The sequence below is a fragment of the Microplitis mediator genome, chromosome 2, assembly GCF_029852145.1.
Source record: "Microplitis mediator isolate UGA2020A chromosome 2, iyMicMedi2.1, whole genome shotgun sequence".
NCBI lineage: Eukaryota > Metazoa > Arthropoda > Insecta > Hymenoptera > Braconidae > Microplitis > Microplitis mediator.
Window position 1 is genome coordinate 416,120 of NC_079970.1, and position 18,755 is coordinate 434,874.

The 18,755-nt window shown below is 35.7% G+C and overlaps 1 protein-coding gene and 1 long non-coding RNA gene across 2 annotated transcripts in view; both read left to right on the top strand.

Annotated features, from left to right (window-relative positions):
- The window catches only part of LOC130678536 (uncharacterized), a 120,638-nt gene extending 105,421 nt beyond the window's left edge, over positions 1–15,217 (top strand). The window contains exons 5-6 of the long non-coding RNA XR_008991835.1: positions 14,900–15,061; positions 15,138–15,217. This is a non-coding gene — a long non-coding RNA (uncharacterized LOC130678536). The remainder of the gene's footprint in view (positions 1–14,899; positions 15,062–15,137) is intronic.
- Positions 15,218–15,771: 554 nt separating this feature from the next.
- On the top strand, positions 15,772–16,694 carry LOC130664136 (transmembrane cell adhesion receptor mua-3-like). Its single transcript, XM_057463918.1, has 3 exons — positions 15,772–15,775; positions 16,042–16,281; positions 16,432–16,694. Exons 1-3 carry the CDS (start codon positions 15,772–15,774, stop codon positions 16,692–16,694), a joined length of 507 nt encoding a protein of 168 aa, XP_057319901.1.
- The last annotated feature ends 2,061 nt before the right edge of the window (positions 16,695–18,755 follow it).

An 18,755-nucleotide genomic window follows, 5' to 3' on the forward strand; every position in this document is an offset into this window, starting at 1 on the left:
GCAACTGATGACTCTGTTTCTGGCAGTGCAATGACGAAACAGTTCTATCCCATCTCAGATTTAAATTATCTCCATATCTCACTATGTTTTCTCTTCTGCTTTTTTGTGGCCATCGAACCTGGATATAAGTTCCCCCGCGAGGTGAAACGACGAAAGGGTGCACAAGTATTTATAAACTTCGCTAACTCCTTTTCTGACGTATCCGCTCACTTTCGACTTATACTCTTACCCTTGACTATTATAAAGAATATATAAAGTAAAAGAGCTTCCATCAAGGCTGGAAGCTTCTGTGGCTCGTCATAACCAAGTTAAGTGCCGTTTGGTTGCTGCCGAATGTGTGATAAAATACCGTGGGATGCTGGTTTAATGTGCCATTTAGCTGGTGAACGGTGAATTGAACAGCAAAACCGTTAGCGCCTGTTCCCCTTGTATCGCGGAAAATTATCAAACCCCGAAAGTGGCTATTTATTTAAAGGTTTCATCAAAAGATGTATTAAAAATAAGATTAACTTGGTATCGCGATAGTTTAAAGAGTGTTAAGTAGTTGAGACGAAGGAATTTAACGAGTTTCATCACCTACTACAGTTTCAACGAGCATCTTTTAACAACTTTTAACCTTTAGGAAAAACATCCCGTATACAAGCGGTTCATTTACCTCGTCTGGTTTTCGTTAAGTGCCCCCACGTACTTTACTGACCCGCGAGCAGAATTATTCATTTCGCGTAATTAATTTAGCCAACGTCTCAATTACTCTGTTAGCTGAAGCTGCACGAGAAGTGAGTGAGTGCAATCCCACTGGCTATTTTTCATTGCAAATGTGTTCAAAACGTCATGTATTATTAATGTACATGTCGTGATGAGTATGAATGTATAAATGTCTACTTTAAAACTAAAGGTAATAGACTGAGTACACCGTTATCATAACCCACGTCACGTGAGTATGCATATAATGCAGTTCAAGTATCACTTGGCTGTTTTACCTGACCTGACGTCAATTCTTCCTGACAACAACCCCGGTTTTACTTGTCCAAACTTGACTCATCAACTTTATCCCCACTGGAATATACTATCTGGTTGATTTTCAGTCTACACTGAGTACTTTCAGCCAAAGTATCGTATTACTTGGGATGTAATGCGGTTTGCTTGGCTATTAGAGGAAAGTTTGTAGATGAGAAATGTTCGCACCCTATTGTCCATACTCGTATCACGGGTTAAATGACTGCAGACATTTGCTGTGAAGCTTGCTGAACTGTCACGTTGACAATTTTTGGTATAATCCACTTTTATACTGGGACATAAAATACTTAGGCGTCTACGGAATAACTTGAGTTTTATGACGACCGGAACAGAAGAACGAGAATGAAATAATGGTAAGCAAGGATGAGGAGAAAGACAATAAGGAAGTAATCGGTGAGGACGATCATCGTTTAATTTTTTTGATAATAAATATTTGCTGATGCTTTCAAGGTTTGCTGTAAAACTCCTTGGATAAGTATTTGCTGTACTGCTATCTGCTATCTGGAGAGAATAAATTTCTGGGTTGGTAGTTCTTTTGAGGCCATTTCGATATGAATCCACGTCTACATTTTCTTTTATGGGTACGCGACACCCAAGCAGTTGCTTTAGCATCGATACAGAACAGTAACATAACGGCGAGTGAAGAAAGCGAAAGAGGGTGTAGACTAACGTAGAGAAGAACAATTCAGAGGGTGCCAAACCTGACCATCGCTCACGTCTTGTACTCTACTACTTGGTCTCTGTCTATCTGGACTGGGATGTGCAGAAGTAATCTGTCGCCGGAGGGTTCCCAGCAGGATCGAAGAGTGAGGAAACAAGAAGAAGAAAGAGAAGGAGAGGGACACTAGGAATATCTCGCTAGCGTATAAACCTACTCCCCCGTGGCATATTCCTCTTGGAGAAAATCCGACAGAAGGGGTTTGTAATCCAATTGTTGGCAATAAAATAATTACGTTCACTCTCTTGCTTGCTGTTGAGTATCTACACCCGCGGGCAATGTGACTCTTTCCACCGGAAATTTCAAAGGTGCCATTTCATTTTAGTTCTCTCTTCAGTCTTCCATCGTGTCGAAGAATCATCCTGAAAATATTCGTAGAAAAAATTTCATCCAACAAATATAAAGTTATGTCAACGTAATATTTTTTTGTCTTGTAGACTTTTTTCTTGCTCGGTGTTTTCCCTCATTCCACTGGGATAATTCGTCGTCCAAAGTGCACGTAAAATAGAAAAGCGAATGAGATAAAATGAGTTAAAAGGAGAGAAAGAAGAAGAACAAGAGAACGAAGTAGCGACAAATGTGTTAGCGGTGTATACGAACGTTGTTTCGCGGACGTAACATGGCTCGAGCACTATTGTATCGGTCCGTTGGACACGGGTTCGTGGTCTAGGATACTTCTCTGCTCCTGGAGGTTTCGATCCTCAGAGCGCGGCGTTGTGATTGGTGTGTACGTGTGTGGGATTTCAAGCAGAAGGGCATACGTGCGTGCAACGCTGCATTACTCCCTCCAACTATGAGCTTGGTTTTGTCGTCTCCCTCACAATCATGCTGTATGTACGTATACACACACTAGTGAGGCAGGAACCAAGAGAAGATCGAAACCACAGCGAGGTACAAGAGAGCGAGCAAGTCGTGCCACACACTCGCTAGTTGACTCGTCTGGGGAGAGTGAATACCGAGACAAGGCCGACAGTTCTCTTCCTCCAGCTTCGTCGGTAGTACAGCTCCGACTACTAGTTACCGAGGTGGTAAGGCCGTAGGGAATGTTTGCAGACGCCCAGCAACCAGGGGACGCAAGTACGTACCAAATTCTTGGATCGAGTAACCACTCTCGTCGCTTACCCCCTCATCCATACACTCAAGGCGTTCACTGGATTCTCTGAATTTCCCTTACCGGCACTTCCTATGGAAATTTGAATGAGCGAGATCACCGACGTGAAATAATTCAGAGGGCTCTTGTACACGCTGCTATTAATTTATTCTCCACCCAGTGGTGTATAGATTCGTGACCAATTTCTAAATACGCCATAGATTCTTTAAATTTTTTTCACCCTGCTCCCCGATCATTATTTTATATTTTTTTCTTCAACTCTACCTCATGTATATATTTAGTACCGCTGGGATTATCGATCCCGGGAATCGATGCGCGAGTGAACACAGTCCGCAGTCAAGCATAAAGCAAAGTAAAGACAACTCTACTTCAATGCCCGGGCGTGAGGGATTCTTTACTTGACAGATGATGCTTTCCTTTTTTTCTCAGCTTCCTACCCCAAATCTTCGACCTTGCTCTTTTTCTTCAGCTTATTTTCTGTTTTTTTTTTTTCTTTTTCACTAATGCATCATTGTACACCGATCTTTTTACAATACACGTATTTATGAATGCGAAAGAACAAGCGACATGTCTTACACTAACAATCGACATCATAACGATCCATCACACCCGACCATTATATCTCTTGTATCTAAAATTTTGTCACTCTGAGTCTTAGAGTGCACCAGATATCTTCTTTATTATAAATGTTTTTCTGTGTGCAATTCAACCGTGACACGATTCATCACACGCAGCTTATCATCCATCAATCGATCATTTACAAAAACGTTGTTCCAACCACCGACTCCTCTTCAACCGAAAACAACCGAAGACTAAAAAATAAAAATAATAATTAATATTTTTGTTACATAAGTGGGTTTACTTGATGAGCAAACTAATAGCAAAGATTCCGTTGTGATGGAAAATTACCAAGATATCGAGTAATATAGGTGACCTATGCAAAGACCCGTGTGCACTATAATCAACTGTACAGTATAGCATGAGAGGTCTATTAGGCTTGGGGATTGCCAGGACATTATAGAGCACTATATCTACCTTATCAGATCTAATGGCAGGTACCCGCATCCAAAATGGATCGACTCCTCTGCTCTCAGCAGAATATATATAGAGTCGTATCAAAGCCCCATACCAGTTGATCAATGGTGACATTGTGGACCCCACAAAGGACCAAAGGCCAAGGGATGAGCGTTTATTATACAACTGTATTAATGCGTTACTTGAATTTCTCTCTTCCATTCCAGCAGTCCTCGATTTTCTCTCCCCTTCCTTTCCTTTTCCAGCGACAAAACATTCCACTCTGAAATATAAACCATAACCTCATACATAGTATATCTATATTACACTCTGTTAATGTTGTATAATATTATATTAGTTCAGTGATTCAGTGACACACAGGTTTTGTCTGGGTGGGTTTTTAGTGCTAAATAATTATTCAAGTGGACTAATTAACATAAAAACAATACTTTTAGCCACTCATGTGATGTAATATTTTTGTAAACATCATAAACAACTGATGTTATTGCAGCCGAGAGTCAAAAACTCAATTTTCATCACTGCACTATTATACACTCGTCATAAATATATATATGAATATATGTACACGTATTATAATGTGGGCACGAGTTGAGTTGATAACAAAAGAGAATATTACGAGTCCTCTCGCACGACGAATTACTCGTGGCAACTAACGAGCATAACAACACCAGTAACAACAGTAAAATATTTGGCTAATGGTCATAATCCGAGCGTGTACGACAATAAGTTAAGTACACGCCAGTAACACTCGGCTGCCCGTCACAAACAGTCTCTCTGTTCTCATTTTCTATCTTTCTCTGCTCAGCAGAAAACGTCACCACGGGTAGCGTAAATGTACAAATTTTCGCTCCGGTTCTCTTTTACCCGTTTTTTTTTTTTCTTTGTCTAAAACCAATATATTTTACTTAAAGACATTTAGCGAATGTTATGTACCTCAATTCTTTTTGTTTGTACAGAAAACAAAAGATATCTTACAGAAATAAAATCCACGTCATTAACAAAACATTTTTCAAGCATCATTCAAATCTCCATTTGATGAGAAGCTTAATTATATTCGCTCAGGTACTTTATTCAATAATAGGATAATTGGTACATCGAGTATTTTGTTTAAATTATTGTATAAATACTTAGACAGAATCACGAATTGTTTATCTTAATAAGGTATTACACGTCTACTTTGGCGAAGAGTTTGTCTAGTTGATGCTAATTAGAGAAATTCTATGAACCAACTGCATAATATTCGAGATTACGATTGTTTGGAACTCAATGGGAAGTACAAACTAATGAGCAGTAAAGAGCTTATGAAGTTGGAAGTGAATTTTGAAGAGCCAAGTTTTATTTTCCTGGAGGGCGTATTGTAAGAAAATATATAAGATTGTAGGTGATTTGTAGAAAACATCAAAAGATAGAATGAACAATCGAGCGGGAGAAATAAATAAGTTGATGGTATCAAACAAGTTTAAGTTACAAAGTTAACTTTTCCAGACGGTGCACATACCATCTTACTATCGTTTTGGGCTATCAGAAACAGTTTGCAACTCGGCATGCCGAGTACATCACGAAGCTACTGAGCCCAGGCACCTGGATACGTATTAGGGTGTGTAACTTGAGTTTCAGCTGTACTTACTAAACCAAACCAGAGTCCTCGCTCTTGCTTTCTTGTCTTGTTCTCTTTTCTTCAGTGCTCTGATCTAAACTAACGTTAATCTCTGTAGAGTTGAGTAATTAGGAGTTAAGTATAAGTCCCTGGTGTGTGTCAGTTTCCTTACGGTGAACCTGTAATATCCTAATTTGATAATAATTTCGGGTGTGCATTTCCGTATCGTCTTATCATCCTTTTGTATCTTTAGTAATTCAATTATACTTACTTTGATAATCATATTAACAACAATAATAATTATGATAATTCATGAGCCCGTGTGAAAAAACTTCGTTCCAAAAAGATTCCAAAAAAGTTCCGCACGTGGAACTTCTAAAAGTGAGACAAATTAGAACTTCGAATGGAACTTTTTTGGAACGTTAGTAATTTTGATAGAAAAAAAAAAGTTTTTATGAGCAAGTTTAGAATCCAAAAAGGACGTTCTTGGAACTTTTTTGGAAGTTATCATGGGCATTTTTTTTGTTCTATAAAAAATTCAAAAGTAGTGATTTTTGAACTATTTTGGCATATTTCTAGAATGTCTTTTAAGTTTTTAGTCTTCAAAAGATGCAAAAGTAGTGATTTTGGAAAGTTTTTGGAACGCCTTTTTTAGTCCATAAAAATGTCAAAAGTGGTGATTCTGGAGCTTATTTGGAAAGTCCATATAAAACTCCAAAAACGTCCTTTTTTGACTCTAAATTTGCTCATAAAAACTTTTTTTTTACTATCAAAATTACTAATATTCCAAAAAAGTTCCATTCGAAGTTCTAATCTGTCTCATGTTTAGAAGTTCCACATGCGGAACTTTTTTGGAATCTTTTTGGAACGAATTTTTTTTACACGGGAGAGAATATGATATTTATAGGCATTTATTTAGAAACTTTGAATACTGCGGTTTGCAGATGTTTAAACGCATTCATAAGTAATAGAATAGTGAACTTAATATTTTTCCGATGCAGTACAATATTTATTTTTTTGTTGCTATGGAGGATGACAGGTCGTGTCACAGACTATGAGCTTTGCACATCGATCCAAAAAGTTGCCATATAGAAGAATAAATATAGAATTTAACCGACAAATTACACCAACTGTACTTATTCTGATCGATCACGCAAATATAGCTGAGCTTTATTTTAGAAATAAACTGAATCATTTATAAGCCGTATGTCGGGATATCATAATTTATTATTCCTCAACTTATTCTTCCAACTAAAGTATAAGTGACATTTTATTAAATTATATCTTGCAATTCTTGCACACATTTTAATAAATACAATTATGTCTATTTTAATTAACATGTTACAAAACTTATTTTTAAACATAAAATTTATTTAAAATAAATTTCAACTCATATTTCTGGTACATACTATTTTATCTCATATATGTTTAATGAACAAGTTATTTATATAAAATGTTACTGCAAACAATACTGAGGAGTACGAACTCAAATTAATTTTGATATGAAGATAGAATTTTGTTTCTATATATAACATATACATATATGCATTTATATATGAGCATCTATAATTTAGAAATACTACTCTGAATGTACAAGTAATTAAGACCCGCGAGTAGTAAACGAGCGAATCGTGCAGATGAACCTGGAACGTGATGCTGATCATTTTCACCAGATATCTATTTAATATCGGGTCTAACCAAACTAATTAAATACCATCGTCTGGGAATTTAATTGTCTGATAATAAAATAATAATGATAATAACAAAGTAGTTTGTTTTCGAGGCATGTGGCAGTCGTCATTAAAAATGAATTGAATGATAAAAAATAAATTGAATCAAACCGCGGAAGCGATCGATCAAATGTAGTCAGTAGAACAGAAGATTGAAAAAAAGTAGTGGCACGCGTGGAGGAAATCGAGTTTGGTTGACCGTACGAACTACAAACAATGGGCCATCAGGTGATCCATCACAGGAAAGTCATCGGGAAGGGTTTAACTTGAGAGCACCCATCAGCCACACCCATAAGTGTAAAATAGAGGGAAGCTACTCTGCAGCTGGCACGCGCTGCTTTGATCGTATCCTCGCGAGTATGTATTTTATTTTAGTTTTTTTGACTCATTCATTATTATTATTACCGTTTGATTCTTTGAAAGGAGTAATTTCTAGCTGTAACTTAATATCATTCACCGTGCGAGGTAAAATGAAACGGCTGAAACGAAGGGCGTGGAAATTGGGTACTTTGCAAAGACACGTTTTGTCCAAGAGGTGTACGCCCATTAAATTTCCCCGGAACTACTCTCGGCGACGTGTCCCAACCAATTTGGTGACCGCCCAAGTCTACAGACTATTAATTACCCAAAAATCTTATGCCTGCCCGTAAACCTGACGTCCTTCGTCGTCATTTATTTTTTAATTCAATTACTAATAACAAGTAAGAAAAATAAACAAATTTCAGATTAATGTGGGCTGCTATACATTTATATAAAGTTACCTCTGGAGAGACCAGTGTCACCGATGAGTTTAATTTAGCAAAGTTTCTTCTTAGCTCCGAGCAGGTGGAATAAGACGCGGGAAATGCTACACTTAGTTATACACCGTAAGCTTTGGCTGATGTATGGCGGCTTACCGGCAGAGCCCGAGGGAACACCAACCAGAGAAAAGCTCCTTCAAGGTGGCTAAATATATATAGTTACACTTTGAATGGAGAACATGCGAACAGATATTCCTCTCTTTGTTTTTTTCATCCCTTACTATTTTCTTTGCTCATCTTTTTCATTCCGTGGACGAATAACATACGGTCGCGAGTCTTTGGCTGGTATCCTCAAAATTAGGTTACTCTGAATTGCCAAGAGCCGGCATTTGCTCATCCGTTAAGCATTTCATAGTCGGCAGAACAGACGATATTTTTCACCAAAGTGCCGCTACCGAGTTTTATTCCGACATAAGGAGTTTGAGATAAAAAACCGACGGGTTCTACCAATTTTGCACCTTACGTTACCCGTTAAATTCCCAGGTGTATGAATTCCCCCAGGCTTTATGGGCACTTATCATTTTGTCTTTTCTCTTGCCTTTATTCCGTTGGACGATGAAAGTATTACTTTGCACAATAATAGTATGAATCAGACGAAATGGTTTGCAAGGCGGAAGTCGTATCCCACATTTTTACTCCTTCTTTTTTTCTTTTACACTTGGAGGACAAATCTCCCATCCCTTTCTTCTCATTCTTTCTTCCAATTCTATCTCCAGCAGCCTTGCGAGTTCCCTACTCATATCAACGAGTTCTTCGGCTGATGCATATATTCCCATAGTGCACGAAAAGGAGCAAAGATACAGCCATTTCAAATGGGAATTACAACTTGCTCACATGAATCGTTCCAAATAAAGTTTACTGGCAAACAGCCACCTCGTAGTTTCACTACTACTCGCTTTTAGGTCGAAACAATACGGTTCCTTGGTATTTCATTTCGCGTATTTACCGTCTCGACGTATCCGCTTAACGACAACTCGGAAATTTTTACTCGATAAATATGTTATTTTGTCATTTATATAAATAAAAACATAAATGACATTAATGTTTAAAAGTTTCTTCAGTAACCTACTAAATTTTTTACATCCATTTCTGAATAAAAACATCCATTGATCAACCAACTCTTACCATCTTCCAACACGAGCTATTCAATTTCCATCCACCGAAATCGTTTCCCCAAAAATATAATTTAAAAACTCAAAACTTGAGTCATTTTACAAAAATTAAAGATTTATCACAGTCATGATCAGTTTGAATTTAACCAAAGTTTAATACCAGAAATAAACTAAAAATTCAAACCTCCTGTAAATGACAATCGTGAAAATTTAAACATAACTTTTATATTTTCCCGTCTGAAAATCCCATGCATACATTTAATATAATCGAATGAATCCTCCCCTTATTCTAGAATCTATAAAGCATCAGAACTCTCGAAAGTGCAAATAATGAACGGCATCTGGAAACGACAGTCAGACAGATTGTCATGACAAGGGATTCTGCGTAGAGCATTCTCTGATGCCAGGATAGTTTTAGACGCACATTTACCTATTCATTCGGGTGTAATGTTTACTTGGACGTAACAGACACGCACGGGACAGATTAAACATAAATTCATAAAAGTCCAAAAGTTGATGTACACATTTACAGTGAGGTGGGTTTATGCGTATTGGTCCCTGCTACTGTTGCTGTAAATATCTGCAACTGAAATGCACACTCAGCATACGTATGAATGAATTTTGAAATTTACCTAATTGATCTGCTAGGGATCGTAGCTACCTACTATGTCCCACTATGTACCCAGTTCTCATTAATGTGAATCAGACATCCGCGCAATTGTCGAGGATTTGACGGGATGAATTTACGAGTCGCGGTGGGTAATCTCATTTGGCATAAAGCTTTAAATAGAACGACAACGAGGCATACAAGAATAGCTGGATATGTACATGGATGGATCCCTACGATATGAGGGTATGCTACGCAGAATTAAAGGGTGCGTATGCTGTGTGGGTGATAACTCGGCTAGTCATATATGTCTCATGGAGGTTCTCTGATACGTCATTCGTTAATGTGGTATTTCGCGGTTACCTAGACACTCCAGACACATTCACAGTTGCCATCATATAATAATTATGATTTTGATTTATTATTATCGTCCTCAGATCTTTACCAACACGGACTAACTTGCAAAATATTTGCCGCGGTATCGAATTAATAAGAACACGAATACACACTCGGATTTGAATAATTCGATAAATGACTTATTCCCACGGATACTCCTTTGGGAGAAAATAATTAAATTTCCATTGCGGAAAGTGGCTCCTCCGGAGTTTCCTCCTTACAAATTGACATCTGAAGGGAATAATTGAATATTTCCCTGAGGGATAAGACGTAAGATCTCCAAAGGAAAGTCATCGTCCGAAAATATATTTCTTTGAAATAGACGTGGAGATAAATCCAGCCGAGGTTGATTTAATCATCTTTTTGTTGAATTAATTATTAACTCGGAAAACATAAAATTCAACAAAAGACGACTCTATTTTCAAATTTATTTTTATTTTTATTCAATTTTTTTTGTTTTTGTTTTTAATAAAAAAACTGTTGAATGAAAATAACTTAAATATTCAAGAGCAAGTTCTTTAAATGCCGGATGTTAAAGTGTAGTCTTCATGAGTCTGATGAATAATACAGTCTCAGCCTCAGTCTTAAAGTCCATTTTAACTCATTCAGTGAAAGGGAAATTTTATTGATCCTCCGACCTCTTACATATTCAAATTATACTCAGCCGTCGCGACGGACTTTGAATGGCGCTTGATTCAAAGTTTTAACTCCTCGCGGACCTCTGACTCGAGTGACACGAAAACTTTTGTCTCTCGATATCTTTGCACCTCAGCTTCATTCGTCTATGCTGAGAGCCCACTGACTTTAAATGTTCGGCAATTAGTTGCTCTTTGTAAAAATTAAACTCCGTAATTTTGAGTATCCCACCGAAATTTCGGTCTCTCCAACTGTAATTAATAAATATAATTATTAATCGAAAAAATTTATTATTTTAAAATAAATTCAATAGAATTAACCCTTAATTAGATTGTATTTTCTCCAATCATCATATCAGCATGGGGTATTTTTAACGACTAAGGGTCGGTAATTTATAAACGTAATTTCTTCAATGAGTGAAAAAAAAAAATCTATAGCAGTAGAGCAAAGAGAAGAAAATCAACGGAGCGAAGAGTTAGTAAAAAAATAAGGGAAGAAAAGAATAAGGTGAATGAGACTATAAAGTATAGAGAGCAGTAGCGGCTGGGCTTAGCGAAGCAGTATACTTTAATTCGAAAGTAAATCACGTAATCTCTCCCTTCTTCTCAACTTCTCAGACCCTAATCGAAAATCGAGCTGTCGCGCACTGAAAAAAAAAATAAAATAAAAAAATAAAATACGGTACTTCTTTATCTTCACCAATATCTATACTGCCTCTATATCTAAATCTCCGTTTGTATACTCTGGTAAAGAGCCAGATATTTCCAGATTCCATTAAATGTTTCGTTGATCTAATCCCTGCAAACAGGCCGAGAAAGACGTCGGCGCAGCCAGACAATGAAAAACAAATCGCACAAAAACGTTTGCAAATAGCGTGAGGTAGATAGTACGTGTATTTGCTGGGCAAGTTGTCCTCGTTTGGTTGTCCTGCTCACCGTTACAACCCGTATCCATTACAGAAGACGTGGGTTGACAACAGCTGCACCCGAAACTGGCGTCAAGGTTCAAACAAAAACACAATGCCGTCCTGATTTTGGTCCCTTGTCGCGCAATTCTGTCGTACATCATGCCTCTGCTCCGCGTACAACAGAAAGTAACTCCATGTAACCTTTTCAAGTGACGGTCCGTCTATTCGATCGCCCCTGAGCTCTATACTCTATTGTTCGCCGGATGGCAAGGGGCTCGTGTAATAATTCAATAACTTAAATTATGGGCGTGAATTAAAAATCCATGTAACGCTCACATTTGCATATCGACCGGGGCTTTGTTGCTAATTATTTGTTGGGGTTATTTTTGATAAGTAAACACGCCATAAATAATTTTATTCGAATAAATTACCGACTTTTGGTTAACTGTTAAAATTTAAATTCAGACAGCGATTAAAACTTTTATTTCTCTTTATTTAACTTTTTTGAGAGTTATATTTGTCTTTCGGTCGACAGCCCAATGTGTGCTTTGTGGCAGACTCTTGGCTGTTAAGGTGAATACTAAGCAGCATTTGACGGATTCAAGTGAGAGTTTTTACTTTATTTAAACTTAACGGTTTCACATTTTAACGATAAATAGTCAGTACCTAAATGTGCTAGAACACTTTTATTTGTAATGTTCTGATTAAAAAATAATCTATGAATTGTTGAGTAAAATTTGTAATTACTTTTAGTTAATTTTTTCTATGGGAAATTGCTATGGGACGATGATCCATAGCCCGCTGTGTTTCAGTATAAAATTAAATTGAGAAAATTGCTCTTAAATAGAGCAATCTCGTGTAATCAGTCCTCAGATTTAGGTATGGAATTGTGTTAGCGTGTAATTTTCGACGCACCGTTACCGTCCTATGTATATTCTACTCCTAGTCTATCTCTCTCGAGGTGGATTTTATGTAGGGTCTTTTCAGACGGGCATGTATTGCGAGCAGTGTACGTACTAATTTGGTTAGACAAAAAGTGAGGGCGCAGTTGTTGCTGCTGCTGCTTCGTAGGGGGTAAAAGGGAATTTTAGGTAAAAGCTATACGCGCAGCACTCGGTAATGGGAAATTAGTGGCCAAGAAAATCGATTTCGTATTTCGGCGTTACGTCGCCGATCCTGTTTCATATACAAGGGTGACGAGTTACGTTTAATTTGCGAGACGTTCTTACCAGCCTTCTCTTGAGTCTTGTACGTTTACTACCAGATCCTACATTTCATTAGATCTAAATCTGGAGATTCAGATTGAGTTTGCGGTCCTTGGGAAGACTCAACTTGAAATTAAACTTTTTTTCCCATCAGGAATTTTTATTTAAATTCAAATTCATACAAAAGAGAGGCCATTAAAATTCGCGTTAATGCAAGAGGTCGATAACAGAAAAAAATAAAACTTTTATGACTTTCTTTCTCTGTAATTTCCGTAGAGTCTTTACTCTTCCAGCGGAGTCACGAGGACTCAAATCAATGAGTGTTTGAATTTTTCAGGGCACTGGTGCATGTATATCTATATCAATACCAAAGAGACGAGGAAGACGACAGCAGTCTGGTGTGCTGGGCGCACGTAATTGAATGTAAATATGATCAAAAGTTTGCCGAAACTTTATGAAATATAAATGACCGAAAGTAAGAGTTTTTTTTAAGCCGAGAGTATGAGTTAATGTTTTATTTGCAATTTATGCTTTATTTAGTCGATCCGTTTCGTTAAATAAACTTGACGGGCACAAGCTGCCACTTAAATTTCAAAACTTCCCGAACCTTTGAATTGATAAAACAACTACTCTCTCTCTTTTTCTCTATCATTTTCTTTTAAGCTTCGAACAAGTAAATTTTTCCGTAATTTCAAAATTAGTAAGTTTACAAGAGCGGGAACGTTATGAGTCTGAAAATATTATTGAAGATGAATAAACTTTGCACTCAACTCAACTGATGTATACATAACATCAATAAAGATTCCTGTGTGTGTATGTGTGTGCGCGAGTGTGTGTTGTATGGAAAATTTTAGCTGGTGCTGTCAAAGGCAAAAGAAAATCAATTGACTTGGCGACGTTTCACCAGTGGGGTATATAAACTTAACTATGAAAATACAGAGTGAGTGAAGCAGCCGGTCTCGAAGAGTTTACAGAAAAATGTTAAATAAAAATTTAAAAACCGTAGTACTCTTTGTGTTGAATGCAAAAGACGTCGGGATGCCGGTGCCCTCCCACTTACAACTAGTCGCTATTCAATTTTCTCTGAACGATGCATTATTCAGTACGGCATCAAGATATCTGACTGTCTCTATTTCCGGCAAAACTGTGTGTAAGTAGTTTTTGGTAGTAGTTCTACAGCTAAAGCACTACTCGGTTCCTCTTGCTCTGCATCACCGGCTCCTGAAGGTCTTCTGTTTACCAGCCGAGTAAATAGTTGGATGGCAATACTCTGCCAGACCCTTACTTTCGATCTCTGTCATTGTCTTCTTCTCATCACGTCCTATCTCTCGGTCCAATATTATTATTACATACCAACATAGTCTCGATTTACAAGAATGTCTAGCTATATTTATGATCCCAGTCACCCAAAACTGCAAGACAGAATCCCTCAAAGTGATTATAGCTCTCACCCATTTATCCGCTTTCAATTCCACAGCCCGCAGTCTGTGTATTTAGGATTATATGCTAATGTAATTTAAATCAATTAATTACTAAGTATTTTTACTTTTTAATTTATCTAATTTAAAGTCTAAAATCATTTATAAATAATTAAATATATTTGATGGTAATTAATAATACTGCGTAGTTAGATAAAGTGAATTGTTTTTAAAAATACTTTTATGTGCATTTAATGTTAGTTGCTATAAAAGTTTCAAAATTTTTATTATCACGGAAGGAGGTACTTAAATTAATTACCTTTTATTTTATTTATCACTGCAACGTGTCATCATTTCCTTAATGTTGATTGAGACATTAAAAATCGATTTGTAACTTAAAAACAAGTTATTGTTATTTTGATATTTCACTTGTTGTGATTAGAAATCTTCACCTTGAAATCATAATGGTATAGCCACTAAAAAACAAAAATTGTTTAAAAATTTAACGACATTTAGTACTATAATAAACTTCGGGTATCATTCCTTATATATCTTTACATATTGTCAAAAGATAAATCTTTTATTGCTTTCTTAATAAATTTTATTTCAGTTTTTGAATCAAAATTTGTTTACTTTACAACAAGCTAAAATGTCGTATACAATTATATTCATGATTTTTGGTTTGACGCAATCATATATGATTGGGCCTTATGATATCAGTGATGTGTACGGTAGTGATCCAATTTATCAATGCGCTAGTCATCGCGCTCGGGTAAGTAAATATTTACTTACATTTTACCAATAATTATTAGAAAAAAATATATTTTTTTTATTAATTTTTATGATAGTGTAACATTTATCTCAAAAATCCATGTTGTGACCAGGATAATAAATGCACACTTATCAGATGGGCTGAGCATCAATATTTATCGGCGTGTTTAAAACCTAGTATTTGTTTATTATTTTTATTTTTTTTTATTAAACTAAGATAAAAAAATTTCGAATTTTTAATAAAATGTAAATTTTTCTGACAGTATAAATTAGTTGATACACAGAAAAAACAGATATCTTGAGTCAAGAAAATATTTTTGAAGACAAACGTTTTCGGGAACCAAGTCAAGATTTTCTTGAGCCAAGAGAATTCGTCTTGGTTGGAGAAGATTTATACTTTATCTGATCAAATTTAGGTCTCCAAAAAAATTTTCTTGAATCAAGAATATTTACCTTCAGTCGAGAATTTTTTTTTTGTGTGTATAATAATATGTCTTCGAAATAGAGTTTTTGAATTTACAATTTAAAAAAAAAATGAACAAATTTTTTTTTTTTCAATCAATTTTTTTCTCGGTTTAAATTTTTTGAGCCTCGAACATTTGTACTAAATACTATTGAATAATAAATTTTAGCAAAATTAGGAGAATCTTGCGAGCACACTTCAGAGTGTTCGGAATCGGAGTACGTAAGCTGTGACAGCATAGAAAAAAAATGCGTATGTTCAAGAAATTACATTGAAAAAAATAATAAATGTGTACCGCTTTTGGGTGGATTTTGCTGGGTAGATTCCGACTGCGCAGTTAACAATTCTGTTTGCATTGACAGTCGATGCAGCTGTAAGCCTTCATATGTAACACGATTCAATTCTGAATGCTTATCAAGTGAGTTCATCTTCGTAAACTAGTGATCCAAATTTTCTGAATAGCCCAATAATAGTTTAATATTTCAAGAGTAGAAATAAATTATTTATACTGATTTTAGCGCTATTAGGAACACCTTGTGAACTTGATGAGGATTGTGAGGGTACTGCAAATACGAAATGCTATGGTCATTGTGCTTGTCGACCAGGTTATAGAGAAAAAGATAGCAGATGTGCAACACTTTTAGGCAACTATTGTAAAAATTATGAAGATTGTTGGCCCGAAAATTCTGCATGCATTGATAATTCGTGTCAATGCCAATACAAATACATTTCTACTTTTAGTGATAAATGTGTACCAAGTAAGTAAATGAATATTCATATCTTAGGATAATGGCAGGATTGAAAATACTTTTGGACTTATGGCTAATAATCTAAATGAATGTAGCATGTGATCCCAAATCACTATATTACAAATTATATATCAAAACACTAACTAAAAATTGTTTTAGTACCAGTGGAAATTCCTTGCAGTGATGATTACGATTGTAATAGACTATACCCAAATTCATACTCCGTAGAAAAAAAATTTACTTGCGTAAGACAATACTCTACCGCAAAACAAGGCAAGTGTCTTCCACTTCTAGGAGAATTTTGTGAAACACGGAAACCAAATGCTTGTGCAGTCGAGAACTCTATTTGCTATGACAACAAGTGTATATGTAAAAGTGGTTTCATGGCTAAATCCAAAGACGAATGTGACTACAGTGAATAATTTGAAAATAATAATTTATACGGTCTATTTTGCTCTGTTTTTCTTTAATGATTTACCAGCGAAAAATAATCTCACTGTCAATAAAAAATTTATTGACAAAGACAAATTTACTTGTTTTTTTTTTTAATTTTTTTAGGTATCCCCGTTGTGTTCAAGTTTATACTATATAATTAAAGAAGAAATAGTATATAGGGGAGGGTGGGGCAGAGCGGCCCCCATGGGGCAGAGCGGCCCCCCTGAAATTTTGACCAAAAAAAAATTTTTTTTTTTTCGACTAATTACTATAAATCCGATATGTTTGCGCATTTTTATCCCTACGCATGACATTTGGGGCAAAATGGACAAGCCCAAAATTTTGAAAAAGTGATTTTTTCATATTTTTATCGTCAAATTAAAAAAAAAAATTATTATAATTCCACATTTCTAGCCCTACGCATAACACCTGGGGCAAAATGGACCAGCCGAAACTTCCGAAAAAATTATTTTTTCATATTTTTCGGCCGTTTCTCTATGTAAGAGGCAAATTTGGTCACTAAAAATTTATAAAAATTAAATTTTTTTTTTTAGTTGATAAATTTTTGAAATAAAGTAAAATTATAGAATTGATTTTTTTTTTTATTAGATAACAATTAGTAATTAAGGTAATCGAGAGTGAACGATTTTTTACGCTTTAAAAAATTTTTTTCGAGTAATATAAAACCAAAAATAGTTGTCAAGAGAAAGAAATACATTCTTAATGATGAAAACAATTAAAAAAAAAAAAAAAAACGAAAAAAAAAATTTTTTTTATCACTTTTTGAAGGGGGGCCTTCAAATTTAACTGACAAAAGTAAAGTGATCTTATGGTTGAAAGCCACAAAAAATAATAATTGGCTTAGGGGGGCCGCTCTGCCCCACCCTCCCCTATTGTTATCTTATCGTTTTTTTTTTTTTTTTTTTTTTTCATTCCGATCAATTATAACGTAATGAAAAATTTCATAAACGACTGATTTATAATTTCAAAGTTTACTGCGCACATTATTGCTGACATTTCTTAACTAAAGTATACATTTACGGCAAAACTCTAAAATACTTGATATATTGTCTCAACTGACGCTTCAAGTATGACATCGGCGTTAACAATAACAGCGTGCCTCAGGTTTACATTTCATTAGCAAAATGCAAGTCTCTTTCTCCGTGTCCTCGGGTATACACCTCTACGCTCCTCTACTAAGAGTTTGCCTATTCTTCAAATGCTTCATTAAGGCGACTATAATCGCCATTAAAGCCTCTGGGAACACAAGATGTTAACTCTTCTGCTCCCTTTCCACACAATTGTCGTTTAATGGACTCATAATGATTACTTGCTAAATTTAAACTCATTAAAATCCCACTACAGCCATCACAATAACATCCACTGCTTTATTTACCATTCTTGACAGTCATAAATAACTTTATTGAGTAAAAACTCGGTAATTTCAATTAGTATTATCATCTCGATATTTTTACCGTCAGTTCTTTTGCTCGATTTATTTTACGTCAGCAGTATTGACAGTTATTTTCAATATCGAATAAATTGACCGTTTGTTCAGTCAGCCCAACGAATTTTATTATCATAAAAATCATTGAATTAGATACACTGAAAAAATAACTAAATTTCATAACCATTTATAATTTTTTTCAGCCACAGTAAATTTTGCCAAGCTTTATTTTCTATGGAATAGTAATTTTATTATAAATCTCCTGTGTCAGGGGATAAAACAATCTTTCAAGATTTTGTCCGTCACATGTCGACCGATAAACTAAATTTCAAAAGTTTACCGTATGAATAAGAAACTCAGTTGACTCTCAAGATAGTGTAAGGTACTCAAAAAACGTTTCCAAGTTAAAATAAAACTTGCTCGACAGATATGCTCGACCGAGCATTGTTCAACGTGACGAGACGAGCATCCGACTAGCTTAACGCATTGTTCATACCCAGTTACGTCCATTTATTCTAGCTTTACTAAACCTCTCTTTACTAGTTCCTTCAAAAATTTTATTTCTCCTCCTTATCCACCTCCTTTTGGCTCCTTACACTTT

Excerpts from the sequence above, each read along its gene's own strand:
- LOC130664136 (XM_057463918.1), top strand. Across the intron at positions 16,282-16,431 it reads TAGTGATAAATGTGTACCAA|TACCAGTGGAAATTCCTTGC; the intron begins GTAAGTAAATGA and ends AAATTGTTTTAG.